The 15,589-nt window shown below is 39.2% G+C and overlaps 1 protein-coding gene across 4 annotated transcripts in view; it reads left to right on the forward strand.

Annotated features, from left to right (window-relative positions):
- The window catches only part of ksr2 (kinase suppressor of ras 2), a 119,573-nt gene that overhangs the window by 58,147 nt on the left and 45,837 nt on the right, over positions 1–15,589 (forward strand). For all 4 annotated transcript variants that reach the window (XM_074638983.1, XM_074638985.1, XM_074638984.1 and 1 more), the window contains one exon: positions 1,600–1,772. In XM_074638983.1, the coding sequence (XP_074495084.1) occupies positions 1,600–1,772 (173 nt within the window). The remainder of the gene's footprint in view (positions 1–1,599; positions 1,773–15,589) is intronic.

Genomic DNA, 15,589 nt, shown 5'->3' on the forward strand with positions numbered 1-15,589 from the left:
GTCCTGTCCATTGTCGTGAACACGATATCTCAGGAACTCCTGAAGGGAATTTCTTCAAATTTGGCACAAACGTCCACTTGGCCTCAATGATGAACTGATTAAAATTGTGGTGTTCAAAGGACACTGTGACCTCACAACACACATTTTTAGACCATAACTCAAGAATTCATATGCTAATTATGACAATTTTACACAAATGTCTAATAGGATAAGATCATGAAGTGATGACATTTTGCACAGACATAAACTGCAACATCACTGGTTGGTGGAAGCACACAACTGCAAGGTGGTAATTCTAGTTTTCTTTCTGGCCTGATGCCTGCAGCTCTATAGTCAGTTTATGAACATGACATACAGCCTGGCACACTTTAACATGATAACTCAATCACATAATTATGTTTACCGGTATCTTATGGTGCTGTCACACCTACAGTTTTTCTGTTTGTGCCAAAAACATATTGTAGCGTTTTTTCTAGTTAGTCTAGTTGAGGTCCAGAGTAAACAATTACAAGTTAACCACAGAATTTGCATACGGAAGTAGTATGTTTACCGGACTGTTGAGCTGGTTAAGTTGGGGGATTTCTGCAGTAGGTGTAGTCAGAACAAACATTTACCTCTGAGATTTTCATACAAAATAAAGAAAGACATCAACCATGGGACAATCTTAAATTGTCTGTTCAGTCTGTTACAGGAGTTATTTTTCAATTATGTGACTGTAATTGATTTTTCTTGGTGCACCTTTCTCGCTTTGTCTTGCCCTGTTTTGTCCACCAGAGTGACTTTTATACCTCTCCAAGAGCTGGTGTGAACTGGAGACAATAATAATGATAGTTACTGGTAGGGGCGGAGAGTTATTCCATAAAAAGAGTCAGATCACTTACTCAAAATGCAACAAGTCCTGCAGCTGCATTGCATTATGGTCTACAGTATGGCTATGTGACTATTGTGGGTGGAGAAATCTCTCCTGTGTGATTGTGACAAGCTACTGCTGAGGCTGATGGGAACGTCATTAGTTTTGCAGGAATTTGGTCATATATCAAAGTCTCTGTACCAAATTTCGTAGCAATCCATCAGGTAGATATTTCACTCAAAGCCCAAAAATGTCAACCTCATGGTGGCGTTAGAGGAGAAGTCAGGGGATCACCAAAGTCATTAGGATTCATCCTCTGGGGACCATAAATGTCTGCACCAAATGCCATTGCAATTTGTCTAATAGTTGTTGAAGTAATTCAGCCTGGACCACCGACTGACTGGTTGACCAAACAACATTTCAGATTACGTGACTTAAAAATGACTCTACTTAAGCAACCAACTGACCAGGACAGTTTTATATTTTATTTAAAATTTTTCCTTTAAAAACAAATGAAAGAATAGCTAGACATGACTTGAAAGCCAAACAATTTTCCAGAAGGTGTAAGTTGTATCCTGTAGTTTCACACTTAACGACAGAAACACACATTGTCAGACGTGTCGGTGCAGGTATTTATCACTGTTTGAATTCAAATAAAAAATGTGGTGTTTGACTAAACCAGTTTGGCGTGTGTACACATCACATCTGTCAATCTAATTGTTCTTCTTTTCTTGTCTTGTTCCCCTCAGAGCCAAGAAGAAGACCAAGCCCTTGAACCTTAAGATCCACAGCAGCGTGGGCAGCTGTGAGAATCTGCCCACGCAGCGCTCGCCCCTCCTCACCGAACGATCTCTGCGATCCTTCTTCTTCCCTTCCTTCATCCCTTCCACACCTCCTGTCCATGCTGAAACACCCTCTGCAAGTGAGTGAACTCTTCTTTTTTTAATCAGCTCGCACTCTAGCTTTTATGAAATGAGATTTTTTAATGCCTTTAATATCTCTCTTTCATATTCTAATCCCATCCAACATCTGCTTATTTAGTTCTCAGGCAATGTCTCATTTCTGGGATGTTATTCTGCTCCCTGCTAGTTTAAGTCAAAAAGTCTAGTGCACTCTTGCATTGAAAACTGCACTAGTGTTGATCTTTTGTCCTTGCAACGGTTGTCTCACTTTGTGTTCCACTTTCTAGTGTCAATCTTGAATGAAAGAGCACGTACACCCATAATCATTCTTACCACCATAATTCTTTTTGTTAAGAATATACTTAACTACAGGTCCGTTGGAAAATGCAACAAATGAACAATCAGGCCGTGCCATAATGACCGGAGGTGGTGTGTTGCTGCACATTGGCAGCCTTATTGGCTGATGCTTTCTGGGCATACTGCGGAAGCCATTAGACTGAGGAGGAGATGGGAAGTAATGGAGGCCGTGTCAAGGAAAGGAGTGATGAATGGCCATCACTTAGTGTTGTGAATGGTTGTAGACATTGACCAACAGGTGTGTGGGGCACAGCGGTGCATATTTGTTGGTAGAGGCATGCCATGGAATAATCACACACAAAATGCATGAGAGGGCAGAGAAATACAGATGTGCTTGAATTTGAAAATACAGATGTTGAGATGACGAGCACCACTGCAGATATATGTGAATTTACTGGTACAGTCTTAATTGCTAATGTTTGCATGTGTGTTAAGAATAGCTGTGTAATTATGACAGAAAGGTGCCTTGCCACATTTAACTTGGCATTTTTATGAAAGTTGTGTATCGTTAATTGTCTTTAACCAAAGGCGTTGTCACTCATTTGGCTGCTAATCAAATGTCAAAGTAATGAAAAGTTGTTGACTGGTGCCACAAGTCTCAGGTTGATATAAAATGTATTGTTCTGGGAAGAAAATGTAGTTCATAAGCTAGTGGTAGTTGACCTAATGGCAGGTAAACTCTGTTCACAGCTTCAGCACCATGATGAGGCTTCAATGTCAAATTGAGGAGAAGTAGGCCTTTATTGATACAGGGCTAGACAATATCTGTCCACCTTTTTGTGTCCCTTACTGCATGACCCATGGCCATGTGCACTTTCTCTTTGAGGCGAAAAAAATTTTTTTCAGTTGCATACAAGCAAATAGAAAGGCAAAAATACTTCAAAATTCATGGTCAACATGGTCAACTCCTACAAGAAATATGAAGAGACCTGTGTCAGTGTGTTTACCGCTTATATAACCCTGTCTACTAGACCTTGTCTTTATATACAACGTTAGACTAGGAAAAACTAAGAAACATGATATTCAATAAAATGTGTTGTGAACAACACTTAACATGTTTGCTTTATTAACATTCAACCACAGACTGTATATAAGAAGTGGACATACTCAACCGTAACATCACCCATTGGTTTGTGGACTGCCGTTTTGAAGCCTCGATTTCGGCATTTTGGCCGTCACCATCTTGGTTATTTGATACCAGAAGTGACACGAGAGGGTGGAGCTAAGTACAACCAAACGTTGAATAAGACATTTTTAGGCAACCAAAATGTTGCAATTAACTATCATGAACTGAAAACACACTGTGAAAGGGTTAAAGTTGTAAGATGAAAACACGGACAACTCCCAGACCGGACAACGGCGTGGTAGCGACCTGTCAAACACAAGGTAGCCACGCCCTAAAGCATACCCTGCTTTATGGTCTATTTGACTCTAAATAGGACCATAATTTACTAAATGAACATCATGCTGTATTGAAGAAGACTTGAAACTAGTGATTGAGACCATAAACTCATGTTAACAATGTTTACTGAGGTAATAAATCAAGTGAGAAGTAGGCTCATTTTCTCATAGACTTCTATACAATCAAGACTTCTTTTTGCAACCAGAGGAGTCGCCCCCTGCTGGCTGTTGGAAAGAATGCACGTTTATTGGCTTCACTTTTCAGACCTCAAAGTTGCCCACTGCATTTAACTGATACCACGACAATGTGGTACAAAAACGTAGTGTAGCTTCATGACAAAAAAAAACGACGCCAGTCCTAACAACTTTTCTGGTGGAAACCCGGTGTCAGGTTTTCTGGGAGAAGTCACTGGGCACGCTCGCTCTGAAATATCAACTGTGATTTCTCACCTTACAGTAATATGAGCTCCTCTCCAGGGCATGCTTTTCAGTTTTCCAAAAAACAGATTAGACTGCTAAAACATTTTTTGTGCTTGTGTTGATTACAGTTGTAAAAGCTTAGAGCGACATGCGAGCTGTATCTGTTTGAGTATCTGCTTACCTGCATTTGTCAGATTTAGACTTGTTATGTGTTGTTGTGTATCTAGTGTAAATGATACGCTTGTGTCTGTCAGACTGCGTTTTTTCTTTTAACAAACGCAGCACTGTGTTTAAGAGAATTTACCCTGAGGGGAAAATAATGTTTATCGCTGTCTTTTGTCAGTTTAATGTACTGCAACTAAAGATGGTGTAATTACTGTTTTTATTGTATGGCTTTATTGCATAGCTTCAATATTTATCTTAAACTGTATAACTTGAAATCTATCGATCCGTTAAAGAAGACATATCATGCTCATTTTCAGGTTCATACTTACAGTACAGTTTTTCATTTGAGTTTTTCATAACATGTCCCCTTTAAAGCTGCAATTTTTAGTTTTTTTGCAGATATACTGTACCCCATTTTCCACATTTTAATTCACAAAGATTTATTTTTATTTATTTTTTAATTAAAGTCCAAAAATTTTTTAAAAAATGCCAAAAAAAAGACTGAAAAGAATGACGGATGAAAAGTTTGAAAAATGTGCAAAAAACGTCAGAAAAAATGTGAAAAAAATCTGAAGAAAGGCAGAAGAAAAGTCTGAAAGAAATCTGAAAAAAGTAAAAAAAAAAATGTCTGCAAAAAGTACAAAAACAATGTCTTCAAAAAAAGTAAAATAAAATATCAGAAAAATGTCCGAAAAAGTCCCAAAAATATCTGCAAAAAAAAATCCATAAAGTATCAGACAATAGTCTGAAAAAACTCAGAAAAAAGTTAAAAAAAATGTCGGCAAACAAAGTCCAAAAAAATATCAAACAAATATCCGAAAAGTCTACTACTAGTACTAAAATGTTAAAACTTTAAATGTTGTCATCCGGATGTTATAATTGTATTGTGTGGTGAAGTTAAATTGGAAGGCTTTATAGTTGATATAAGGTGTATTTACTTGTAAATCACTGAGTGAAGAAAAAAAAGTGTTTTCTTTTTCTTTGGAGCTCCTCAGTTGACCCTGTGGGTCTCCTGTTCTTATTTTAGGAATGGCATATATGTGTGTGTATGTGTGTGTTAACGCTTGTGTGAGCATGCGGACAAAAGTGTGTGCGCCCGGTAAACCAGGCTAAACATCTAACCTGGGTCTATGTTTGGGATTATGGTATCACTGCCATCTCATACGTCAGGGCCCTCCAGCCAACAGCGTTATCACTCATCTCTCTAGTCGTCTGAATAAAAACAGACGGAGGACCCACAAGACTGGCTAAGGTGACCGAACGCTGTCTGCTCGGGATGACTCAGTCGAAGCTGAAACGTCAGCGTCTTCCTGAGTCTTCCTCATGAGTTTGTTTGGCTTCCCACCTAGAGATATTGTGATAGTCTGGTTATGATACGGTTAGATAACATTAAAGATTCACACTAATGTTTTTTTTTGCTGGGCGCTTTTGCACAAAGTGGTGTTCTGAAGAAAATCTGCAGATAGTTTTAAATTAAATCTGCAGATAGTTTATTTAGGCCCCAAAAAATTCAACTCAGAGCGGAAAAGCGCCCAACATCATTAGCATTGGCGTTTCTTGCACTGGGTATGTTCATGTTTATGTATGAGCAATAGACGTTTTAAAAAACAGTTTCACATCTTTCATTTTTTATTGTTTATACTCATGGTTAACTTGAATAATACATATTTATTTTTCAGTGTTTTTGCTCTTGCTCCAGGTGTTATGATAAATCATTGTTTGTCCAATGTGAAAAGTAATGGTGGCCACAGAGGGACATTTTCACAGGCAGCTCACCTATAGCGCCTCAGGCTGTTTGAGCTCCAACAGTTGGAGCAGCCAGACGCCCCAACTTGTGTTGATGCCTTGTTTTGGAGGACCAGTACGAGCCCTGGGACTCGACAAACACAAACCACTGCTGTAAAACTGATGTGTGAGTGTGTGTGTGCATGAGATGCAGAGAGAGAGAGAGAGTGTAGGAGTCTGTGAGTGTGTGCTTGTGGATATAAATGGCTTAAATGTTCTTCATACGCTTTGCACACAACTCACTCTGTTTATTTCTACATGTGTTCTAATGACGTCACCCACTCACCCTAACCTCGCATAGACGCTTTGCAGTTGCGTCACAGATCTCCTAGCAACCGAGTGTGGCACCACAATTGAGGTCCCTTTTGAGAGTTGGCAAATAAATAATGGCTACAAATAACGGCTAAATTTAAAACAGGGTGAGGGAAAAAGCGCTACCTGAGAATAGTTGAAGTTGACGTCTATTCAGTATTCCAGTAAAGACGTACAGTTTTGTGATTCAGCCATAGTTTCATTGTTTTATATGTATGAGGAGATGGATATTGACATATTGACTTGAATAGAAAAGATAAATCTCACCTTTGTTTGTGTTTGTTTTGACTTCTGTTCACTAACAAAACTCAAACTCTACACCACCGAGTTATAATATCTAGGGCTGTCAGTTGATGAAAGTATTTAATAGCGATTAATCACAAGTTAATCAATTTTTATCTGTTCAAAATGTACCTTAAAGGGAGATTTGTCAAGTATTTAATTTTCTTATTGACATGGGAGTGGGCAAATGTGCTTGCTTTATGCAAATATTTGCATATATTTATTATTGGAAATCCATTCACAACACATAACAATGACAAATATTGTTCAGAAACCCTCACAGGTACTGTATTTAGCATAAACAATATGCTCAAATCATAAAATGGCAAACTCAATCTCAACAGGCAACAACAGCTGTCAGTGTGTCAGTGTGCTGACTTGGCTATGACTTGCCCCAAACTGCATGTGATTATCATAAAGTGGGCATGTCTGTAAAGGGGAGACTCGTGGGTACCCATAGAACCCATTTTCATTCACATATCTTGAGGCCAGAGGTCAAGGGACCCCTTTGAAAATGGCCATGCCAGTTTTTCTTCGCCAAAATTTAGCGCAAGTTGGAGCGTTATCTAGCCTCTTTTGCAACAAGCTAGTATGACATGGTTGGTACCAATGGATTCCTTAGGTTTTCTAGTTTCATATGATGTCAGTAGCTTCACTCTAGCTTTAAAACTGATCATGCAGCAACCTAAAGATTGCAAGTTGTGTTAAAGAAATTAGTGGCGTTAAAACTCATTTGCGTTAAATTGCAGCCGTAATAATATCTTGTTCTCTTGTAACAAGTGTGTACCAATAACCTCAAGGCAACAAAGTCATTTTTTCAACTATACTCCTCTGTATTTTGCTCTATATTTTCTTAGTAGACCAAGACAGGTTTATCTAATAGGAGGACCTGGATTGTGAAAGACATGTGTGATGACTTTTACCCTTTAATCTTCTTCTGCAACATCAGGTCACAACTGCAGAAAACCTATTTTCCAAGTAGTAAATGTTTTGTAGGTGGGTCTTGACTTACTCTCTTTCTGGCGCAGAGCTCTCGCATCAAGTTCTCGTCTCACTCCAGCTAATGAAACCCCGCAGATGGAGGTCTTAAATTGCAGTCAATAAAGAGGTGGATTGGTCAATAGTTACTACGTTGGTTCCTAGAAAAGAAGGGCAGGTGTTACAAACAGGGTCACAAGTCAGAGGAGTCTTTGTGAACACTGTGCCGCTACTGCATCTACATTGAAATGCTGTTTTTGTGCAAAAGATCCCATCGATCTCAGTGTGAATTTAGTCTCTGAAGAACTCCGGGTCGTCCTTGACACTTCAGCTAATCTAAACAAACTGCTTTAATAGCCAACTAGCCAGCAGGGTAGTGTAACAGCAGATGTTCAAAACCTTCATCTTTGCCGCTAAAGCTTTCTGTTACAAGCTACAGAGTACAAATCAGATGTGTTCATTCTTATATTTCAACAGGCGGTGTGCTGCACAATCCTCAATTTGAATAAAGGGATTCAGCGTATTAAATTAGTTAGTCTTTTTTTATTAAATCAACTTTCTTTAATGAATATAACTTGTCAGTTTCGTCAACATAAATAAAGTGATGACTTCTTGACGGATTCGCCAAGCGAATGCAGAAACATAGTATGATCTTTTTTTTGTAACAACTTTTACTATAATAATATTGTTGGTGCCAAAATAGATTTGTTGTTATTGTGATTAAATACATGTAATTTATGGTGTTGATAGATTGCTGTTAGACCACCCCGGTAATGCAGGTGCTGCCTCGCTATTTGTGCGTCAAGCGACAGAGCAGTTTTTGACAGTAGTGAAAATGTTTTTGAAAAGCTAAACGCCAACAAATATGGATTGAAGCAGAATATTTAGGTAGATTTTGCCCATTGAACCCATTTACATTCACATATCTTGAGGTCAGAGGTCAAGGGATCCCTTTGAAAAGGGCCATGACAATTTTTCCTCGCCAAAATTTAGCGTAAGTTTGGAGAGTTATTTATCCTCCTTCTTGACAAGCTAGTATGACATTTTTGGTACCAATCGATTCCATGTGTTTTTCTAGTTTCATATTTTACCAGTATCATCACTCTAGCTTTAAAACTGATCCTGCTACAACCTCTGAAAGATCAATTGTGTGAATGCATTAAAACAATTTGTGGCGTTAAAACGAATTTGCATGAACGTGTTACTATCGCTTTAACTTTGACGGTCCTAAAAAAAATATACATTTTTAAATATATAATATTATATACAGACTCTTGTATAGATTATCCAGTAAGTGTGTTATTATGATTTTAGTTATACATGAGCAAATCTAATTTTGACAACGTCAGAGCCGACAAATCCTGGCGCACCCTCTGTGATCTTTGGCACCCCCCTAAGAGGATGCCTGGAGCCCAGGTTGGGAACCGCTGCTGAGGGAGATAGCACTGTTTGGTCATGATGCATTGAATGATGCATTCATGTTTGAGCTTCCCATCTGTCGGCACCACTGAAGCATCCTTCCAGTTCACTTATGCGATTTGTACCTAGCTACATTTGATAGATAGAAGAACTCAACACATGGATTGTATCACAAGAAGTTGAGATGGAGCCCAGTTAATGACAGCAAATTAGTATATTTACGAAAACAATTAGCCGTTCGTCATCAGTGTTGTCCAAGAGCTATGGACCTCTGGTTTGCCTGCCAGAGGGTGCGTTACGTCACCTGAAAGCCCTGCGTAGCGTCAGATTGGCCTCGCCACCAAAACCTGCTGTCTGTCGGCACTCGACTGCGTGCTCCGAGCCATTTGAGTTCTTCAAACTGAGGAATTCACTACCGAGCCATAAGGCCTCCGGGCATCATCTGTTCTCCCATCCCTCCTCCCTCTGTCTCACTGGCACACTTATACCGCCAGTCTTAAAAGTCTCCCACTATCTATAAGGCCGGCAGAGATACTTGTTTTATCCAAGAAAATTGCTATTTTTCCAGCGCTGTGATTGCTATTGTCAGTTTATCACAGGGATCTTGTGTGTGTATGTAGGTTATTTGTAAATGTGTGTGTGTGTGTGTGTGTGTGTGTGTGTGCGTGTGTGTGTGTGTGTGTGTGTGTTCGTCAAAGGTGACAGCACAACATTCTGCAAAAAGGCTGATCGGCGTGTAGCTGTTGCCATAGCAACTGAGCAACCTGGCTTTGTCTCCTGTTCATCTGAGTTTTTTTTCTCACATTCAGATAAAAAAACAAACCATAACTACTCTATTTCCACCCCTATCTTAATTTGTAGTATCTTAGTCCAAACAAAATACTTGTTCAGCTGTGTACGTTCACCTTGTGGAAAGTCTCATTAAAACGCATGGATGAGAAACGTTGAGAATATGGCGAGCAACAGCCTGTAACATATCGCTCATATAACACTCATGTGCTATAATGCAGCACATTGTGCAGCAAACGCCCACACATTTTTTACAGTCCTGTTCACTTCTTTCTGCTGCTCTGCACAGTCCACTGTATATACCATAATGTCAGACTCGTATCTAGTGGAACAGGCTGCAGCTTCTCATTGTCGTGTTGCGTTCGAGTGTTGTTTTGTGCTGAATTTGTTTGGTATTTCCTTCTTAAGCTTTTGATTATCCCCTGATGATACAGTGCCAGTTTAATGCATTCAAGAAATTGATTGAAGCTCTTATTCAAACCGCGGAAGTGCTACACTCTGCACATTGAGCTGTAGGACCTTGATGATTCTGATAATGACAAGAGTACAGCGCAGACAATGAGAATATTTAGATTTTTCCCCTGTGTTGTATGTGTCTTATGATGTATTAATTGTCGCCACTCTTTTGTTTTTTACCCACAGTTGAAATTTCTCCTCCATGGGGAGTAGCAGTGTTTAGCGCTCAGTCAATCACTAGGAGAGGCATCTCAGTCAAATAAACTATATTTGGCTCTAAATAGCCTCCTAGACTCAAGTAGTCTTTTTATCTCTGCACACATACACACACCCGCCCCCCTCCGTTTAACTCACACACAGACAGAAACATATCTTTCTTCATCTTTCAGTGTAGTTACATTTCTCTCTTTAACCCACACACACAAACACACACACACACACACAGCATACTCAACCCCATGATCTGCTGTGTGTCATGTGACCGGCCAGTGGAGGAGGGGGAAGGAAGGCCTCGTCTTAATTAGGCTGAGGCCAATCGGAGAAGATGGAGGAGGACACTGTTGTCTGGCGCCTTGGGTTTTCTCAGCTCCTGCAGGCTCATCTGTCACACACTCACACACACACATATGCAAACATGCAGTTAGAAACTACACACCCTAGTTTGTCTTTGTATGTTGTGTGTGCGCATGTCCTAGAGTTTCCATTGTGTGGCTTGTTTATGCGACTAGATTTCATACAACACGTGTATGAGCATGCACACTTTATTATTTGTAGATACACTTTATACCTAGAGTATGCTAGATTAAAAAAAAATATTTTAACAAAAAAATCCAGCACAGTGTTGACAACTCTTTTCCAATGAAATTAGCTAGCAGCACTAGCTCCAAAAGTCACTAAATCAAGAGAAAAAGTCGCCAAGTTGGCAACACTGACAGCCCGTCCCTTCAGGCCACTCCCCCAAGAATGTAAACAACGAGCATGGCTATTGTTAGTACTCACAGCTGTAAAGCTAGCAGCTTGTGGAAGACTCTCAGTGACGCACAATGAGTGCAGGCAGACAGGCAGCCCGTCCAATCCATGTATGTATAAAGAGCACTGGATACAGCGTTGAAGACGGGCTCCCATTCATTCCTATGAGAATGGTGGCGCATGAAACCAAAATGGCCTACTGCCGAATGGTCTTCCGCATCCATTGAGCCCATTAATTGTAAATGGACTTGCATTTATATAGCGCTTTTCTAGTCTTCCGACCACTCAAAGCGCTTTACACTACATGTCAGCATTCACCCATTCACGCACACATTCGTACACTGATAGCAGAGGCTGCTAAGGTGCCTACTTTGCCCATCAGGATCTAATCTAAATACTCATTCACACACCGATGGCTATGCCTTCGGGAGCAATTTGGGGTTAAGTGTCTTGCTCAAGGACAATGTGACCTGATCTGTGGAAAAACCTGCCCTACCCTCTGAGCCACAGCCGCCCATAAAGCAAGCACACTAGCGTTTCCTTTAACCCCGCCTCCCAGCCCATGGTCTGAGGCTCATTCACATGAACGGAGGAAGGGAAATAACTCTAGACTTGGCAATTAGTGCATTTTACGAGTGTTCGTTCTGGGAAGTTAATTTACCTAAAAAAAAATGATCCACTGAGTTACAGACGTCTCTTTCCCAATGTTAGTTTATGGGAAAAAGGCTTTGTTGGCCCAATGGCACCATGTGTCGGACACGGAAGTTGTATTTCCACCGTTTGGCCACTTCGAAAATTTTCTTCAACAACATTCAGGCAGAAGGAAATGATTGGTCGGGCTTATTACAGTCCTGCAAAAGCCACAGATACTGGATTTGTTTTTCTTTCTTTTGTCAGAGCATTTGATTTATTGATTGCTACAGTTGTCCTATTCGAGTTTACCTGCCAAACCTTGATTATAAAAATATTAATTAACAGTCCAGCCCTGGTTGAGAACATTTCTTTCAACGCCCTGCAATTGTTAACCCACACAGGTGATTTCAATGACTTTGATTGATTAGGTGCTTACTCAGTACAGCGTGGGCGTGAACTATTAATTAAGTCTGTACTTTTCATGCTTTGACGTGCCAAAATGTATGTCCTGTGACAGTACGTAACCACCAGCGTAGCTCATCAGCTAAAATAACAAACACCTGTGAAGGTGTGTAGGGCCATTGACATTCCTTGTTCAGTACACTGCATTTACTCTAGGCACGGTAAAGACAACACTGACATATAAACTGGTAGAGCGCGACACTGTTTTTCTCAAAGTCATAGATTTGTGTTGGTGAAGATGTTGAGGGTGTTTTTGGGTGATAAGGAAATTATAACTTTTCGATTAGATTAGATTAATTTATGGATCTACATGGAAACAGCTGGTACAGCTCTCTGGCAAACTTTGGTCAACGGCCTATGCTTCATGAAATGGTGTGATAGGCGCAAGTAAAATACAAATAAACTGCCAACACGATCCCAAGATGTGAAAGTTGTACTCTTTGAGATTTCAATTGTGGTTGATTTGACAACACCTGTGATTACCATGGTAACAGCAGGTGCAGTTTAATACTACAGCAAACACTCCTTGAGCAGCTACTTTGTCAGAAATAAAACAGACTAACTGGTGTATTTGTTTAAAGTGCAATGAAAACGTCAGTCAAAATAATTGCACCTGCGATCTGATATCATGCTGCGATTGCCGTGAATAGTTTTCTAACCAGCAGCAAGATTTATTATTAAATTATCTTATTATCTTGTTGAGAAGTTGGAGGAGTCGCCTGCAGCTCTTCATCTAACGGCTCACTGTGGCTGCTCTTTCATGTTCCATTACTCACTTGCAAAAATTAAAAATGCCAAAATCACAGTTGTCTTTGTTTTGCAGATGAACAATCGCTGTTAACGTTGCATTTGAATGAATGCTTTGCAATAAATCCACCCAGTTTTGTCATTGAACGCTTTAGGATAGTACAGGATAGGAGGAACTTTATTAATACCCAAAGCATAAACTGGTTTGCCGCCATGCACATATAATAGGCAAAGACACAATACCTCAACTCCACAAGATATTGCAGTTCATTGAAGGGAAGTACATAGTTCCAACAACGATAAGGGGTGAATGTGAAGCAGTGGCAGCAGGCATTTAGGGGGATCTATTGGCAGAAATGGAATACATATGAATAAGTATGTTTTCTTTAGTATATAATCATCTGAAAATAAGAATTGTTGTGTTTTCGTCACCTTAGAATGAGCCGTTTATATCTACTGTTTTCGCGTCGGCCACCATAGTTCTCATACACGCTTGGCACACGGGAGAAGTTTCAGTTGGTTGCAATCTGCAACCTCACCACTAGATGCCTCCAAATCCTACACACTGCAGTTTGTGCACCGACACAAGGACGGACATAAAACATCTAACATAAAATCAAACAATAGAATCTTGAAACCAAAACTAAATCAGTGCAAACCAAACAAAATAATAAATATCCACATCAATACACATACTGTAAATACAACATCTTACTTGTAAATAAGCTCATTAACCTTTTAAAAGCTATTCTTTACGCACAAGGCCCAAATACATGCCCTCGTCAGACACAAAAAATGGCCACAAATACTACACGTCTGTCGCATGTTTGAAGATTTCTATGGTCACAACTAATGATTATTTTCATTTTTGATTAATCTGTCAATTATTTTCTTGATTAATCGATTAGTTGTTTGGTCTATAAAATGTCAGAAAATGGTGAAAAACATTGATCAGTGTTTCCCAAAGCCCAAGATGACGTCCTAAAATGTCTTGTTTTGTCCACAACTTAAAGATATTTAGTTTACTGTCATAGAGGAGTAAAGAAACCAGAAAATATTAACGTTTAAGAAACTGGAATCAGAGAAGGTTGTTTTTTTTTCTTTAAAAAATTCTCAAACCGATTAATCAATTATAAAAACAGTTGGCAATTAATTTAATAGTTGGTAAAAATCAATTAATTGTTGCAGCTCTAAAGGTTTCTGTCATTTCTCAAGCTTATGCTTTTTTTTTATATGAACGGCATGTGTGTGAGCATGAGTGTACGACTTTGTTCTCATGACACAAATCTACACTCCCCCGTTCTTTGAGGCATGGTAGATCATCAAAGACTGCTGCAGAAGACAGACAGCGACGTCAACAGCACACACACACACACACACACACACACACACGATGATAAACAGCCCTGACCACGCTGCTGACAAGTCCAATCATCTGCCAGTCGCCAACAAGGCCGACAAGAAGCAGATGATGTCAGTTTCCCCTCTGTATTGAGTTATCAGGTTGATTGAGTGTAATTGAGCGATGCATCGGAGTGCGGAGAGAAGACACCGAGCCTCTGGAGAGGCTGGAGAAGGAGGAGGAAGGGTGTTTCAGGAACCAGGAAATGCTATACGGCACCGGGGCCATGAGATTAGCGCTGTCAGTGACTCACAGCCTCATAATCAATTAATAGGACTGATTGAGCCCCTCATCAGATGAAAAATTTGAGTCATACAAAGATTAATTGTTTTTGTACACACAAAATTACAAAAAAATACATTCACACGCATTTCAAAATGATCGACTTCCGCTTGTTTGGTCCTTTAGGTGGTGCATTGCGCCTGATTTTTTTTAGAAAATACATCTACTAGCTCATATGTTATTAACTGTTGACAAAATGACAAGTATTGTTTTATTTTATGTGACACAAGTAGGCTAATAGATAAAAGTTAAAGGTTAAAAAGTGGTTTATTTACTCTTTAATGGGAAACGGACAAGGTGAATATAGGGTAAAATTTTAACTAATAAATATCACCATGAAACTTCCCCAGTTGATTACTTACATTAAAAATGAAAATGTGTGTTTAAATATTTAAATGAGTCATTATCTTATCTGCTAATTTGCATACATTTCCAGATTACAGATCTGAACATTGGATAAAGCCAGGTTCAAAATTCTTGTTTCCAATTCCATATATTTTACACACTACAGGTGAATAGGGTAAACATGTTTAATAGATATCAACATGAAACTTCCCCAGTTGATTACTTACATTAAGACAATTATTTTCTGTATTACAAGTTTTCTGAAATGTTATGTTTGAGTATGCAAATGAGGCATTATCTAATGCTAACTTTGAGTGAATTTAGGAAAAATCTAAAGACGCAAATAGACAAAGTAGTAAAATAAACACCTAAATGTGTATTTTGGTTGTTTTCTTTCCACTAGTCTGAAAGAAGACATGTTATGGAAGCAAAATTGACCAAAATGTCAAAATTGACCAGAGCTTGAAAAACAATGTTGTTTTTTTTGCCTGGGGTGTCTCCCCATAATCTACTCTAGCCACACCAGTCTGTAGTAGGGCTGAGCGATATGGACAAAATCTTCTATCATGATAAATGTCATTTCATATCTCAATATCACAATATAGCATGTTTTCTGGTAATTAAATTAATAAA

This window comes from Sebastes fasciatus, chromosome 6 (assembly GCF_043250625.1).
Source record: "Sebastes fasciatus isolate fSebFas1 chromosome 6, fSebFas1.pri, whole genome shotgun sequence".
Classification (NCBI taxonomy): domain Eukaryota; kingdom Metazoa; phylum Chordata; class Actinopteri; order Perciformes; family Sebastidae; genus Sebastes; species Sebastes fasciatus.